Source organism: Apodemus sylvaticus, chromosome 10 (assembly GCF_947179515.1).
Source record: "Apodemus sylvaticus chromosome 10, mApoSyl1.1, whole genome shotgun sequence".
Taxonomy (NCBI): Eukaryota; Metazoa; Chordata; class Mammalia; order Rodentia; family Muridae; genus Apodemus; species Apodemus sylvaticus.
Genome location: NC_067481.1, coordinates 96,924,254 through 96,938,050, shown reverse-complemented (window position 1 = coordinate 96,938,050; position 13,797 = coordinate 96,924,254). Strand labels below are relative to the sequence as shown.

The window sequence follows — 13,797 nt, the reverse complement described above, 5'->3', positions numbered from 1 at the left end:
TCTGCACTGAAGGAGCGGATTGGTAGCTTCAGAATCACTCTATGTTGCAGATTGGAATTTGATTGACTAACTAGACTTGTCACTCATGGACTCAATGGCTCTACAACCAGGAGGATATTCGAGCTACCCAAGATACCGCCTCCAAAACAAACTCCACGGTACGATTGGTGGAAACTGCAGGATAGCTTGAGGAGCGTATCAGCAGTGGAGGAAGGTGGGCACTTCCTTAGAGATGGTCCAATCACATAAGGGGCAGTGCTATAAACTCTTCAGCCTCGCGAGGAGCCGTTCTTTTGGGGAGTGAGTGTGTGCGTCTTCTTTTGTGCTCGTTTTGTAAAGACCGTTTCGTGAGTAGTGGTCGCGGGAACTCAAAGGTCCTCTCAACTTGCATGCAGGTCCACCTTCCTCCAGAGTTGAAGTACTTTAGTCCTAAGGGTTTAATCCTTTCCCATTCATCTTCTGACTCCCTATTGGCAGGTAAGAACGAGTCGGGCCTGGCTTCCCTTTGCAGCCCCAAGCCTATGATGAATTAATTTCTGACACCTCGTATGAAAACTGCATGCGCAGTTTGATTACATTTTAAGACTGAGGCTTGGGTGCGACGTCATTAGTTGGATTGGTTTTGAGTAAAAAGTTACCTAAAGTGAAGATTTATGTCGTTTGATCTTTTTTTCCAGAGTATCCCGAGTCGGCTGCAGACCTTGACCGTAAACTAGCTGCATCTAGAAACCCAACGAGTAGGAGTGTTGTCTGGTAAGATGGGCATCTGTTTGTTAGCAATAAAGCTGTGTATCTCAGTTTCTTAGCAATAAAGTGAAAGTGCAACCTTACCGTGGTTTCAAACGTCGTTATTTCGTGTGCTGTTAGCACAATACCGCAAGACCCTGGTTTGTCTTCAGGCAGTCTGCAAAGGAGTTCGACTGAGCCCTTCTGTTTATCATTCTAGCCTAGGGTGAGCTTATGAGCCAGTACTACTTCAGGAATAGGTTGTGAGGCACCCTAATCTTGAAAGTAAAGCATTCCTGTGGGAATTTTGATGGGGGTAGCTGCACGTGTGTAAGTTAGTATTCCCCAGGTGAGTTCTGGGGCGAGTACTCCAGCCAACTTGCTGGAAAATGCCTTTACCCCAACTAGGCCATTCTTTTTTCCCTAGAAGGTGGTTTTCCACAGATGACACAAACTCCAGAAACGCCTTTATTAATAGGATCTTTGAGGACACATTTTTTTCCCACTGGGCATTTATGGTTTGGTGGCTATAGTACAAGGTGGAAAGGACTGGGCCAAGTGGTGACTGGGTTCTAGCATCCTTATATTCCTGTGGTAATTTGTATCAGAGCCTCGCAGTGAGTTGGAAGCAGCCCAACAAATGGACATGGATGATGGACATAGCTTTGAGTCCCAGGTGGAGTCCTGAAGGAGCAGTGTGTTAATATAGCATGGCTTTTCATAGGGGTGCTGTGTGGTGCCGTCTAAATTGCTGGGAGTGCCCATAAGAGGGCAGCAATATGCCACGGCACGGTTCGTATGCTTCAAAACCATTTCTAGTGGCCACTGGGACAAAGGGGTAGGACGTTAGCCTCTGGTGTCTTGGAAGACATTAAGGCATCCATCCTCTGAGGTTGAGTCTGTAGGCTCCCAGACAACTTTCAAAGGCAGAGCTGCTTCTTCCAGTGTGGAACTGAGAGTCCAGGTTCAGAGTCGACAGCAGGAGACCCCTTGCCCTTCCCTCTTCACATAGTCATGCAGCCTGAAGCGGGGCTCGCTGGGAGCCTTGACTGATCTTTGTTTCAGCTCCCTGAAGATATAGATATAATATAAAATAGCACAAGGTAGCCCACTTCTAGAACGGGAGGGTAGTGTTCATTACCAGGACTTACTTTGCTATGGCTGTAAAAGCTAAGTCCACGTTGAGGCCAGTCTTTGCGCTGGTCTCCATGAAAGGTAGCCCATACTCCTGCAAATAGCTACTGCCAGCTGGGTGCTGGGCACATGGGGGCAGCCCAAGTGTCAGAATCTCAAGAGCTCCCTCTTCACCCTCCCTGATTTGACTCACCTTGGCTAATTTCTCCCCATCTTCCCTCTTTACCACACGTTCTTGAGTTGAGTCAACCTAGCCCGGGCACAGGAATTTCGTTAATGCCAGTCCATGGCACGTCCTGTGGGACCAGGCTGGAGAGGACAGGCCCAGATGCCCACCTTGTTCCCCAGCAGCATGAGCACCACGTCCTGCTGGGCATATTCCTGGATCTCTGTCAACCAGGCCTGTATAGGGAAAGCTGGGGCCAGTCTCAGGGCTGGTCCTTGGCCTCTTGTGCCACACCTGATGGAGTGGCTTTTCTAGAAGCCCTTATTCCAGGTGGTCCTGCTAATGGAGGCAGGAGTCACCCAGGCCCATTGAGTTAGCAAATAACCTGGCAACCATGAGAGAGGGGTTCATCAGGTTCCTATTAAGTAGCAGGAGTCTGGGGGTCCTGATGCCATTTAGACAGTCTTGGTTCATTCCCCTACCAAGGCCACTGACCTGGATGTTGTCGAAGGAATCTTTGTTGGTGATGTCGTAGAGCAGCAGCAGTGCTGGGTACAGAAAGTAATGAGGACCCTCACCGCCATCTGTAGTGTGCCTACATGCCCCCTGCCCTAGATATCCCAGACTATGTGGGGGATAGCCAGACCCCATGTCTATGGGCTTACCGTGAGCATCGCGGTAGTAGGCGTGGGTGACACTTCGGAACCGCTCCTGACCAGCTGTGTCCCAGATCTGTGGCGACAGGCACTGGTCATACTGCCCAACCTCTCCCTGGTGTCTCCAGCCCCACACTCCTGTAACCTCACCTGCAGCTTCACCTTCATGCCATCCACATCCAGAACTTTATTCTGAAACAGAAGCAGCCAGCACCAGTAAGAACGCCTGCCATCCTCTGGCTGAAGGAGGGGAGGCTTATTAAGCCGTGGATGAACTAACCAGTGAGTGGCGGCTTGAGGACACCCCACCTCTTCCCATTCCTACAGCACCTCCTGGGTCTCTTTCTGCTCTGAGAACTTAAGGCCACATTTCTGCTTAAAATCAGAGGCTCCTAGCAGTGCCACCAGGTCATACACAGTTCCTACTTGCCAAAAGCATAGCACTATTAGTACAGTTCTTAGCTTAGGAGCACCTTCAGCTTGAGCTACAAGGAACATTGAGAACTACACCCTGCCTGGAGAAGCCAATTTAATCCCTCCCCACCTCGGTCACTGGGACACCCATTTCCCAGGGGGTGGGGGAGGGACTAATGCTTGTCTGACTCTACTATGCACACAGAGCCCAGATCTACTGTTGCTGAATAGGTGACATTAGTGAATTTGCTGTCTGTAGGTTTTCCAGATTGGACCCTTTGAAGAGTAGATGCCAGACTGGAGTGCCACCCACTTGTCACCCCAAAGAAGGGTTGGCTAGAGGCTGGGGCTGTGAGAGGCCAAGCCCAGCTCTCCCTTTCCCCAGAGCTCTCTCCCGCTATTCATCAGTGCTTCCAGGGAATCAGTGCCAGGCTCAGCCGTCTGCCTGGCAAGGGAGGATGTTCTCTCTGCCTTTCCTGCACCCTGAGTAGGGGTGCAAACCAAGGGAGGAGGGCAAGCCCCAGGTCCCATGCCTCTCCTGCTCTTCCCCCCCCCCCACCTCAGCCTTTACTTCACCCTAGACTCTTAGTACCTAGAGGGTTTGAGGAGACCTACAGTCCTAAAGAAGTTCCCACTGGAGGGAGCCCTTTCTCCTGTCTCCAGAAATGGGCCTTCCTCCCAACCTCCTGCTAACTGGGTCTAATTAAAGGGTGAGAAAAAACGCAAATTTGGGACTTGCCAAGAACACACCAGCACCTCAGCACATGAGATTCAGACTGGGCAGGGTTGGGGGAGGGGATGGGCTTTAGTGTTAGAGATCCCAGGACCCTGCCTGGGATTCTAAGGAGGTCTCCATATGTAGAGGCAGGGACCTCCTGAGGGAACAGGCCTCTCTCTCTCTCTCTCTCTCTCTCTCTCTCTCTCCTGGAGCACAGATATAGCTCAGCACAGCGACAACCCTGGTGAGAAAACTCTGCTTCAGCTGAATGCAGGTACTACCTCAGATGTTAGGACCCCGGGACCCTCAGGTGTTGGGAGGCAGCTGGCCAAGGATACTGGGAGGATTGTGTGTAGGAACCATAGCACAGCTGGACCCAGCCAGAGCTCAAGACATCATCCTCCACTCTCACCCGGAAGTCGATGCCCACGGTGGAGATGAAGGTACCAGCCAGGAAAGCCCCATCCTTGAAACGCACAAGCAGGCAGGTCTTCCCCACACCGGAATCCCCCACCAGCATGACCTAGAACGGGCAGGAGGGTCAGAGGATTCAGGCTTGGAGCTGAGGGCCTTGCCCACCTAGAGATGCTTCTAGTCCACCTTGAGCGGTGGGGGAGGGGCAGGAGAGGAGTGTTCCAGGCCTGTCTGTTCAGCACAGCCTGCGGAAACACAGCAGCATGGTCCCCAATAGCATGGATGCCCAGCTTCTCTGCCCCCAATAGTCCACTCTCACCAACAAAATGCAGCCTCAGTCAAGAGGGACTGAGGGCAGCTGTCCCCATCCAGGGTCTCACCTACCCCTCCTCCACAGACAACATGCTCGATCTGGGAGGGCAGCATTTGGGGCATGTGGGGAGCAGGGCCATGGAGGGCATCTGGAAGCTCCTAAGAGACCTGAGGGGACTTCTTCGAATTCCAGCAAAGGCACAAATCTCAGCAGGGAGGCTCAGGAGAGGTGTGCCATCAGCTTTTGAAGTGAAGAAGGCCTAGGGATGATCTGTGGGCCTGAGGGGCAGACCAGTGAAGTCTCTCCCTCCCCCGTGATCCCTGAGGCCAGTGTTCCAGACCCCAGAGCCTGGGAACATGGCCCTGCCTTTGGAGGTCAGTTCGCTTAGGCTTCAGTTTTGGTCTGGTCTGGGTTGGCCTCTTTCTCCTCTCTCCCAGAAAAAGGAGACTTACAGCCCCTGGGGGTGAGGGAAGGCAGCATATGGATGGGAAGTGATGAGACAGACGGGAGCACTGGTAGGGGCCATCGGTCCCAAGGGACAGCTTCGGAATTCTGATCTTTCAGGACCCCTTGCTTGGCCTCACAGTAGGTGGAGTGGGGTGGGGCCCTGCCAGCTGTTGCATACCCCAGACCCAAGTCTAATAGTTGTGTGTGTGTGTGAGTGTGAGTGTGAGTGTACGCGCGCGCTCCTGCACACATGTAGGGTCGCGCGACAATGTAAGGTACTGCCGTGCCAGCGGCAAGGTGCCGTGGTGCCAGTTCAGAGCGGAGGGTCCGCACGGCCCTGCACTCTTCCCCAGCGACAGTCTAGGATCCACCTGCTGCATTCCCATGGCGGGGAGGTGCCTGGCTCACCTTGAAAGCAACGTCGTAGAAGTCTCCAGTACCACCAAGTGAGGGCCGACCGGACTGCGGGGGCCCGTTGGGCGGTGCCTCTGGGCCAGGGCGGGCAGTCCTGGGATGTGCCAGACGTGGCCCGTTGGCGGCGGCGGGCAGCGTAGAGGTAGCCGGCACACTCCCCGCCTTGCTCTTGGGGGTCTTCTTCCTGGACATGGTTCTCAGTGTGCTCCTGCTGCCACCACCGTGTCCCGCGTTGTCCCACGCCCCGTGCCCGCCAAGACCGACTCGGACCCGAACCCGTCCCGCAGCAGCAGCAGCAGCAGCAGCAGCGACAGCGGCGGCGGCAGCAGCATCTCCAGCACTCAGTGCCTGCCCCGCCCCCGCGTCCCCACAGTCGGCGCAGCCACTCAGGCCCGGCCTCCCGCCACCGCTGCCAATGGTCGCTCTGAGGCGGAGCCATGCAAATAAGCCCGTGGCTCCAGGGGCGGGATCAAGAGGTCCCAAGAAGGCCTTAGGTGTGCATCCCAGGAGCCTGCCCCAGTGCACTATGCTGTCTAGTGAAGCACTGGGATCCTGTGTCCTCTCGGGGTACTGTTCCTTGCCTCAGTCATTAATGTCCCAGCTCAGTAACCTAGCTCAATAGACCGGTCCATGGACCTGGGACTCCGATGTGTTCTGAGATGAGGATGCTGGGGTAGATGGCTTGCATAGATAGGCAGCCTGAGAATCAGGGTTTTTTTTTCATCAAAGATACCAGCCACCTGACTACTTGTCCTCCATGCTATTCCCTCCAGGGCAAGAAAATTCAGGAAGCTCCGACACTCATGTGTCACAAACAATCCCTGCTATGCCGGAGCATTCTGCTCAGCTGATCAGAGAGGCACAATGGGCACGATGTTCTTCCTCGCATATTTTGCCACCTGGGTTGAGAGCACAGGTATCTGAAGTGAGAAAGGAAGTGTTATCACAGGCAGCCAGCATCAGGCCTTCTGAGATAATCATTGCAAGACCTCTGCCCTGACAGCCTAGCAGATTGAAGGTCCCTTCCCCAGAACTGGCTGGCTGTGGTCTTTCCATCCGAGGCTTTCATCCAAAAGAGGTCGGTGTTGATTCTCTAGACCCCAAATTGGTCCAGGACCTGGTATGTCCTCCTCCTCCTGGATCTGATCCTGCTGCCTCGCCTATGCTGACTGGAGGAGTTCTGTCCAAAGCCCTCTCACCTAAGACTCCAGTCAGGAGAACGAAACTTCAGTGGTCAGAGGTGAGGACAGAGAATGCCAGAGTGTGGTGCCTTTGAGACGTGGTGTTTTCTTGGTGTTCCTCTGGAATGGCTTAACTGTTCTCCAAGATGTGATTGTTGTCACCAAAACTCTGGGTCCCTTGGCAGCCTCCTGAACTTTCTCAGTTGGCACCGAGCAGAGCACGAAGAACTCCCTACCTCGGTGGCGCAGAGCCTCCTCCTATCTCTTTCAGGTCAATCTCCAGATCTCTATGTCCTGACCTAGAGTGGGGCTACTGGGATCTCACTTTTGCATTCCCTGAGACGCCAGTATCCTGTCCTCACAAGGCCAACAACCTCAAGGTTCTCTGCTGTTAACCTCAACAGCCTGTGCCTGTTGCCCTAGGAAGTAGATCCTACAGCCTCCTTCCTGCTGCTGCCTAGAATCTGTCCAGGACGGGGGAATACACACAGAGTTCAAGTTTGGATGGTCTGGGGCAGCGGCTGCAAGGAGGGGGATTCAGGATGGGAGCGCTGGAAACAGTGCAGGCACCTAGGAGGAGAGAAGGAACGGGCAAGCCAGGAAAGTGGGAGGGCAGCAGAGGAGGGGAGCCTGCAACAGCAGAGGAGACAGACTTGCCTTTAAAAGGAGGAAGGAACATTTACATAAAATCCAGGTCTGCTTTCTCCTGAGAAACCTCCGGGGCCGTCTCTCTCTCTCTCTCTCTCTCTCTCTCTCTCTCTCTCTCTCTCTCTCCCTCCTCTCTTCCCCACGCTTCTGCTCATCTTTGATCACTGCTTCTCAAGGCTCCTCTGCTCCCATCCATTTCTCACTCTGGAACGGAAGCTTTTCTGAGCACAGGAAGCAGCTTGTCTTGGTCATCGCCGTCTCCCGGCAGCCAGCCCCTGGCCTCAATAAGCAGCTACTAAATTGGCGAAGGAAACATACGCTAGAGACACGGCTCTCAGATGGGTATGGCCGTTAATCCTTCTACTCGTGAAGCATAGGCAGGCAGATCTCTGTGCGTTAAAGGTGAGCCTGGTCTACATAGCAAGTTCCAGGCCTGCCACATAGTGAGACCCTGTCTCAAAAGTAATAATTAATTAAAATTGAAAGAGTCAGGTGGGGCTGGAGAGATGGCTCAGTGGTTAAGAGCACTGACTGCTCTTCTGAAGGCCATGAGTTCAAATCCCAGCAACCACATGGTGACTCATAACCATCTGTAACAAGAGATCTGATGCCTTCTTCTGGAGTGTCTGAAGACAACTACAGTGTACGTACACATAATAAATAAATAAATCTTATATAAAAAAAAAACAAAAGAAAATGGCAGCTGGGAGATGGTAGTGCATACCTTTAATCCCAGCACTTGGGAAGCAGAGGCCAGTCTGGTCTAGAACAGCCAAGGCTATCCAAAGAAACCCTGTCTTGAAAACAAACAAAAACAGCGGTTAAGAGCACTGACTGCTCTTCTGAAGGTCCTGAGTTCAAATCCCAGCAACCACATGGTGGCTCACAACCATCCATAATGAGATCTGATGCCCTCTTCTGGAGTGTCTGAAGACAACTACAGTGTACTTACATATAATGAATAAATAAATCTTAAAAAAAAAAGAAAACAAACAAAAAATATGGCAAGGATGTTGGCATTTTTCCTGGTGATAGGGCAGATCTGTGTCTCCTCCCCTTGAACCTGGGCTGCAATACAGCAGATGTGATCCCAGGTTCTCACAACCTGAGATGGTGGTTTTCAGAATCTGGGTACCATGATTAGAGAACACCCAGGCAGCCAATGGGGAGTAATTGACTGAGTAAGCAGAGTCTCTGATGGACACAGGAGCCCAGGGGATGATGCCGTCCGTATACAACAGGGTTTCACTATGTAGACCAGACTGGCCTCAAGCTCACAGTCTTCCGGCCTCAAGCCTTCCAAGGGCTGGGATTCTACCAGGCCGCCATGTTCCTCTAGAGACGAGCCTTTTAAAACCATGGCTTCCTGAGTATGAGGGAGATGATTGTTACATGGCAATAAATAAGTTATTGTGACTCAGAGCAAACTTGAGGGAAGGAGCCAGCTGAGCAAGACAGGGTAAGCAAGATGTGACGGCCTTAGTCTGGCTTGGAGTCCTCCAAACTCGGAGATCTTCAGACTTGGGAAGAAGAGCACAGCTGGTAGGGACCAGTCCCTGAATTGGCTGCATGCCCCCTGAAAATCGTAGCTGAAAAATTCCTTCAGCCTTGGAATGCAAAGAAAAAGACGTGCAGCACACGTCCGTGTCTCCGAATGAGTGGAGCCACCCAGGTCTGGTTGAACCCTTGCCCTTGGTCTCTCATGGCCCTCAACTCCTGCAGACATCTAATTGGTCTTCCCAGGAGCTGCCCTAATATAGCCTGTCTCTCTCATTCCCCCTCGGCTTCTAGCTATACCCCCAAGCCCATGGTCTGGCCTATGCCGGAGAACAGGCAAGAATGAGAGCCCATCTCCTTGACCTTGCAGGTTCTGCTTCCCGTCACTCCTCCTGTCCCTACTTCCTGCACCCTGGATGCTCTCCAGTGTTTCTCCAGAAACTTCGATACCCATATCTGGGAGCTTTCTGAAGACAAACCCTTGTGCTGCCTGCTCTTTTCCTCTTTGGCACCAAAGGGAAAGGTCTGTGATTGAGCAGCAGAAAGGAAGACTGGGTCGCAGGGGTCCTTTAGCAAACAGAGGCAGAGCCCCCAAAGCATGTGTTCTCAGAGCACCTCCTGAGGAGTCAGCCCTGCGGAACTCAGCCGCCTGTTATCTAAATGCCAGAAGGCAGAGGTCCCTTTCTTGCTGTGCGACCCTGAGTATCTAGGCATCGTCTCTGGGCCTATTTCCTGTTCCGTAAAATGTGGAGGAGGAGTTGCTCTCCAAGGGCCCTTCCAGCTCAAACACCTTATGTTCTATGAAATCCTTGTGAAAGTTGCCATGGAAACGTCAGAAGAACTGCAACAGCTCTGAATTGTAGGAGAGAGGGAGAGAGAGAAAGAGAGAACACTGAGTCACCCTAGAAAAGAGATGATGTCAGAGATATATTGACTCTGGCACCCAGATGTAAAAGGTGCAAATATATTCCAAATATATTTTTCTCCTGAAAAGATATACCCAGGTGTCTAGTTATCTTGGTGGCCCTAACTTGCTATCCCTACTGTCCTGCTGGCTGGTAATAACAGGTGAGTGGTCACCTTTGCCTGAAGAAGCATCATCTGTATGGGGCCCAAGCAGGGAGTAGTTCTGTTGGAGGTTAAGACCACAGTGGCTTATGAGGTGCTCACCACACTGGAGTGAACTTGTGCACAGCCACAACCACAGGACTGGGGTGGGGTGGAAGCAGAGCTTCTTTTAGCACGACGGGATTCTATCCCAAGCACTGAAACTAAAGTCCCATTCTCTGTTCTTGGGGGCCATGGTTCCTAGTCTGCATTCCCATGGAGTCAGGGACCAGTTCTCAGCAGTGCTGGCTCTCAGCTCCTGAGTGGGACCCTCTTGTCAACAGAGGGGCCTGAGTGGGGTCTAGTGGATCCACACTCTCGAACAACATAGGAGATAAAGGCATTATTACAAACTGATCAAATAGTTCTTTGCTTTACCACATAATCCCTAGAGCCGACAATAACTGGCTTCTCTGAGCATGATGTCTTCTTTCTTTCTTTTTTTCTTTGCAGGGGGGATGGGAGGTGCTTTTTGTGCCAGTTGCCTTGTTTTTTGTTTGTTTGTTTGTTTGCTTTTTCCTGAGCTGGGGACTGAACCCAGGGCCTAAGCACTCTACCACTGAGCCAAATCCCCAACCCTGGGAAGTGTTTTTTGATACAAGAGCTATGTTGCTTGGTTTTGTCAAAAAAAAAAATAGTTTTATGGGTATGTAGGTAATATAATATCCAAGAACTGCATATGTTTAAAGTGTTCAAGTTGAAGAGCCAGGGAGATGGCCTAAGGGCAATGTGCAAGCTTAGGGAGCTCACAGACCTGAGTTCTGATTTCCAGCACCCAAATTAAAGGGGGCGGGGCTGGCTTGGCACTATGTCAGCTGTAACCTGGAGCTGATAAATGGAGATGGGGGATTCCAGGGACTCGGTGGTAATCTAGTCTGGCTGAAACATTAAGCTCCAGAATCAATGAGAGACTGTCTCAAAAGCTAGGCTAGGACAGGAGAGATGACTCCATGGTTAGGAACACTTGCTGCCCTTGCAAGGAACCTGGGTTCCATTGCCAGCAGTTTACAGGGGTTTGTAGTTGCTTTTCCAGAGGATTCACTGCCCTCTTCTGGGTTCTGTGGGCACTGCATGCATGTGATACAGTTCCATACATGCAGGTAAAACACCCATATACTAATTCCAGCACTTGGGAGGCAGAGGCAGGCAGATTTCTGAGTTCGAGGCCAGCCTGGTCTACACAGTGAGTTCCAGGACAGCCAGGGCTACACAGAGAAACCCTGTCTCAAAAAACCATAAAAACAAAACAAAACAAAACAAAAACACCAACACACTACAATATAAATAAATAAATAAATAAATAAATAAATAAATAAATAAATAAATAAATAGACAAGCTGGGCAGTAGTGGCACATATGTTTAATCCCAGCACTCAGGAGGCAGAGGCAGAGGTGGGCGAGTTCAAGATCATCCTAGTGAGTTCCAGGACCTAGTGAGACCCTGTTTCAGAGGGAAAAAAAGGAGGTGGTGGTGCTGGGAAGGTACAAGCAGCAGAGGCGTATGCACGTGCACACATGCATACATGCACACATCACACATGCACACATCACACACCATACATATGCACACACAGAGAGCATACAGTTTAATAATATGAAACTTTCTCATCTGGGCATAACTTGGCCATCACAATCTTTTTGTTTTTTTAAAGATTTATTTATTTTACATACATACATGTACACACACACACACACACACACACATATACACATTGTAGCTGCCTTCAGGCACACCGGAAGAGGGCATCAGATCCCATTACAGATGGTTGTGAGCCATTGTGTGGTTGCTGGGAGTTGAACTCAGGACCTCTGGAAGAGCAGTCAGTGCTCTTAACGACGACATCACAATCTTGAAATCAAAGCAGCTGTGGTTACTGTCATGAGACCCTCACAAGATTGGGTCCCTTTACCATTTCCTCCTGAGAGGCGCTGGGGGGAGCTTCCACAAGACACACAGTCCCTCATCTCCTGAGAGAAAAGACTCTTACTCTTTCACACAGGGGCACAGTTGCCTGTAAGTTGCCCATGGTCTATTAGTAATCCCAGTTACATGCATTGATCCCACCAAGCTAAGCTTGGAGACATGGGGGGGAATCCTGTCTCGGTCTGGTATTATTACCCTCCCTATCTAAGGTGTAGAAATAGAATCCCCAGGAAAAGGCAGGCAACAGAAAAGTTTCAGTATTTTTATATTTGTACATCCATGAAACTATCACGAGTATACATCAGCCAAGACAAAAACATACCTGTTCCTCATTGCCACTTGGTATTGGGATGTATAGCTTTGTCCCAAGACCTTCTGTAGAGAACTCTTAGGCTCCCTTCTCAGGTGGGAGTCCATGGTTTAGGGTGGCCTTGGAGAGCCTCACTGGTATATCTGTCGCCTCCATGGCCAGGAGTAAAGAACACAAAAGAACCTCTAGGGGCGCTATTGCACCAGGCCTTGCTCTGTGTGCTGAAGGGGGTGTTACCTGCTGCCTCGCTGTTACCTAAGTATTTCTTCTGACCTTGTGGAATACCTGCATTCTAGAATATACTTAATAGGTCCGTTATACATTCACATAGATTGCCCTGACCATTTAACACCCTTTTCTTTATTTTTAATTTATTTACTTATTTTTTTTTAGTTTCAGTTTTGGTTTTTCAAGATAAAGTTTCTCTCTGTAGCTCTGACTGTTCCAGAACTTGCTCTGCAGACCAGCCTGGCCTTGAATTCTAAGATTTGTCTATTTCTGCCTTCTGAGGGCTGGTCCATTTTCTTGTATGGCATGAATACTGTGATCCTTGTTCATGTTTTCTCGTTGTTCGTGTGTGTGTGTGTGTGTGTGTGTGTGTGTGTTCAATTTATGTTTATGTATGTTTTGCTAGCATTTGTGTCCATGTACCAGGTATGTACCACAAAGGCCAGAAGCGAGTGTTGGATCTCCTGAAACTGGAGTTACAGACCGTGGTGAGTCACTCTATGGGTCCTCTGAAAAAGAGCCAGTGCTTTAACCTCTGAAACATCTTATCCAGCCATGTATTTTGTGTGTTTTGATGGACATACTGATTTGATCTTTCTCTTCCTTCCTTCCTTCCTTTTTCTGGTTTGAGTATTTTCCTGAACTGATCGGATTTTCTTGTTTATTTTTTTCCCTTTCTAATTTCTTTATATTATTAGTTACTGATATATATCTATATATATATATATTTGGTTTTTTGGATTTGGTTTTTTTGAGACAGGGTTTCTCTGTGTAGCCTTGGCTGTCCTGGAACTCACTCTGTAGACCAGGCTGGCCTCGAACTCAGAAATCCGCCTGCCTTTGCCTCCTAGAGTATTTATATATTTTTAAGAAAGCCTATATTTTGGGTATAGTGGCACCCAGCTGTAATCCAAGTGCCCTGGAGACTGACAGAGAACTGGTACAGACTGAGCTGTAAAGTGAACCTCTGCTTTAAAAAAATAATAACCAGAGGCAGCTGTTCACGCCTTTAATCCTAGTCTTGGGAGGCAGAGGCAGGCTGATCTCTGAGTTTAAGGCCCCAGTGGTCTACAGAGAATGTTCCAGGGCTACATAGGGAAACTCAGCTCAAAAACCCAATAATAACAGTAATAGTAGTAGTAATAAATAATAGAATCTGGGTGTACACAGTATACTCTGTCTTTAATCCCAGCACTTTGCAGACAGAGGCAGGTGGATCTGAGTTCAAGACCAGCCTTGTCTACAGAGCTAGTTCTAGGATAGCCAGGGCTACACAGAGAAATCTTGTATGTATATAGAACAAAACTAAAAGTGTCTGCATAAAAAAATAATTAAATTGTTTGGGAGATTTTGTTTTTTGTTTTTTGTTTTGTTTTTGGATTTTTTGAGACAGGGTTTCTTTGTATAGCCTTGGCTGTCCTGGAACTCACTCTGTAGACCAGGCTGGCCTTGAACTAAGAAATCTGCCTGCCTCTGCCTCCCAGAGTGCTGGGATTAAAG

General features: G+C 50.0%; 1 protein-coding gene, 1 long non-coding RNA gene and 1 other non-coding gene across 9 annotated transcripts; 2 read left to right on the top strand and 1 right to left on the bottom strand.

Annotated features, from left to right (window-relative positions):
* Positions 1 to 244: 244 nt before the first annotated feature.
* LOC127694210 (uncharacterized) lies at positions 245 to 830 on the top strand. Its single transcript, XR_007979807.1, has 2 exons — positions 245 to 477; positions 678 to 830. It is a non-coding gene; the product is annotated as an uncharacterized LOC127694210 (long non-coding RNA).
* Positions 517 to 594, top strand: LOC127695678 (small nucleolar RNA SNORD60). The gene has a single exon (XR_007980048.1). It is a non-coding gene; the product is annotated as a small nucleolar RNA SNORD60 (small nucleolar RNA).
* Positions 831 to 1,188: 358 nt separating the features above from the next.
* Rab26 (RAB26, member RAS oncogene family) lies at positions 1,189 to 5,749 on the bottom strand. Of its 7 annotated transcripts, none has more exons than XM_052197149.1 (9): positions 5,397 to 5,749; positions 4,227 to 4,337; positions 2,833 to 2,922; positions 2,692 to 2,758; positions 2,522 to 2,574; positions 2,197 to 2,262; positions 2,054 to 2,110; positions 1,878 to 1,964; positions 1,189 to 1,795 (listed from the first exon to the last, which is right to left on the bottom strand). In XM_052197149.1, exons 1-9 carry the CDS (start codon positions 5,592 to 5,594, stop codon positions 1,739 to 1,741), a joined length of 786 nt encoding a protein of 261 aa, XP_052053109.1. In that variant the 5' UTR covers positions 5,595 to 5,749; the 3' UTR covers positions 1,189 to 1,738. The 7 variants fall into 7 exon arrangements, with proteins under 7 accessions (XP_052053109.1, XP_052053108.1, XP_052053111.1 ...); XM_052197148.1 differs by having other exon boundaries at positions 1,878 to 1,954; XM_052197151.1 differs by having other exon boundaries at positions 1,878 to 1,925.
* Between the last annotated feature and the right edge of the window lie 8,048 nt (positions 5,750 to 13,797).

Bases quoted from the DNA above. Each gene is read 5' to 3' on its own strand.
- Rab26 (XM_052197146.1), bottom strand. From the start codon at position 5,594: ATGTCCAGGAAGAAGACCCCCAAGAGCAAGGCGGGGAGTGTGCCGGCT. The intron at 4,338-5,396 runs GTGAGCCAGGCA...TGCCCGTTCTAG, and splicing joins TCTACGACGTTGCTTTCAAG to GTCATGCTGGTGGGGGATTC. The intron at 2,111-2,196 runs GTGGGCATCTGG...TGCCCGGGCTAG, and splicing joins TCATGCTGCTGGGGAACAAG to GTTGACTCAACTCAAGAACG.